Source organism: Myotis davidii, unplaced genomic scaffold (assembly GCF_000327345.1).
Source record: "Myotis davidii unplaced genomic scaffold, ASM32734v1 scaffold135, whole genome shotgun sequence".
Lineage (NCBI taxonomy): Eukaryota > Metazoa > Chordata > Mammalia > Chiroptera > Vespertilionidae > Myotis > Myotis davidii.
The window spans coordinates 12,480,515-12,482,526 of NW_006289813.1; the positions used below are offsets into that span (position 1 = coordinate 12,480,515).

Consider the following 2,012-nt stretch of genomic DNA (forward strand, 5'->3'; position numbering starts at 1 on the left):
TTAGCAGGAGTCGTAATAATACAGAGTCTAAAATGTTATGAATTGGAATTTAATTGGTACCTCCTTTTGAGTTGTGATTAAAGATGACAATAATGTTCTTTCCAAGTTCCTGACACAGTCGTTCTTATCTGTTCACTCATAACTTCTCTGTTCAGGGAATGTGTGGAATGTTATTGTGGAGTAACCACACTTCATTAGGAGTAAGTAGACCAACACATTTCAGATATACTTGTGATCAGTTCCGCTTCCCTGAAGGATGATTGCTTTTTCCTCCTGTGTTCTGCCTCCCTGCAAATTTTACCAGAAAAATTGTTCAGAACTGATAGAGGATTTGAACAATTACTTAATCAAAAGCGTTAGCATTTGTTTGTGTAATTTCTTAGCACTATTTTAATATGTAGGAAAAAAAGATAAGTAAATTGGCTAGACAAAGAAAGATACTGCGTTCAATTGATAAAATTATCATTTGTACATTAGGGTAAACTTGTGTTTTGGTTAAGTTCTGTTAGCCACATCAAAATTTAGCATGCTGGTTTAAAATTAAAACTTTTTTGAAATAAAGATTACCAACTCTATTTTAGGAAATTTATTAAGAGGAAAAACATTCGATTACTACTACCAAAATATCTTCATTTCTGTTCTTTAACTTTTATACATGCTCATATTTTTTACAGCTCAGTGCTAATAATGAACTAAGAATAATGTTCTGCTTTTTAACTTAGTCATCCATGATTAATTCTTGTATCCTGAATAGTCTTCCTACTGTTTTTCACAGTTGCCTAAGATTTTGTGGAATTTCCAAAACCATAGACCTGAAGGCCAGATGCTGGTCCTTGGTGAATTTTCCTTATTGATTTTTTTTTATAGAGAGGAAGGGAAAGGGATAGAGAGTTAGAAACATCGATCAGCTGCCTCCTGCACACCCCCTACTGGGGATGTGCCCGCAACCAAGGTACATGCCCTTGACCAGAATCGAACCTGGGACCCTTCAGTCCGCAGGCCAACACTCTATCCACTGAGCCAAACCGGTAAGGGCTTATTTTTATTTTTTATTGATTTCAGAGAGAAAATGGGAGAGAGAGAGGGAGAAACATTAATGTGAGAGAGAACCATTGGTTACCTCCTGCACACACCCCAACTGGGGGTCAAACCCAAACCCTGGGTATGTGCCCTGACCTAGAATTGAATCTGCCACCCTTTTGGTGTACGGGAAGACACTCCAACCAACTGAGCCACACCAGCCAGGGCAATTCTTATGTATTTAAATGGAGAACTCAGGCATTTGTTTCTTTTTCCCTTTTTTTACAACAATCCAGTTTAGAACTTGTCGTTGAGCCGTGGATTGACGGGCTCTGGGCTGCCCTCACAAAGCATTTTGTGTCAAGTAAAGGAATAGAAGAGATGAGTGTGACTCTCACAACAGCATCGACTGCCTCCCAGAAGACGGACCCTGTGAAACCAGAATTAATACACATCGAATCACAAGTTGAACTTCTCAGATTAGATGACTCGGGAAGAAAGGATTCTGAGGTTTTGGAACAAAATGCAGTGAACAGAGATCAATCAAGTGCTTTGATAGCAGAGCTTGAGTCCTCACTTACCCGTTCAAAACCCCCACTTTCCCAGGCCTCTCTGAATATTCCTGCTTTACCACCGGAATATTTACAGGTGCATTTGCTTGAGTCTCCTGGCCAGGTAAGCAGTCTTGCTTCAAGCTATGTATTATCTTACCATAGATGTGGGTTTTTTGTTTGTTTTGTTTTGTTTTATTTAATTAGATTACAACAGAATTTAACAATCTGTGGCCTGCTGACCAAACATGACCCACCACCTCTCTCCTGGTTTGTAAATAAAGTTTTATTGGAACACAGCCTATCCATTCACAAGCTCACAGCCACACCCATCCATTCCTGGTGCTCCCCGTACTCTTGGTTTTCCCTTCCTGCTCTGTCTCTGTCCCTGTCCCACAGCCTCCCACGCTGCCAAGTCCTTCAAGCCGCCAGCTCTCCCTC

General features: G+C 40.4%; 1 protein-coding gene across 1 annotated transcript in view; it reads left to right on the plus strand.

Annotated features, from left to right (window-relative positions):
* Positions 1-2,012, plus strand: part of MTRR (5-methyltetrahydrofolate-homocysteine methyltransferase reductase) — a 28,906-nt gene that overhangs the window by 6,592 nt on the left and 20,302 nt on the right. Inside the window, exon 4 of the mRNA XM_015563124.1 lies at positions 1,317-1,695. Coding sequence (XP_015418610.1) covers positions 1,317-1,695 — 379 coding nt within the window. The remainder of the gene's footprint in view (positions 1-1,316; positions 1,696-2,012) is intronic.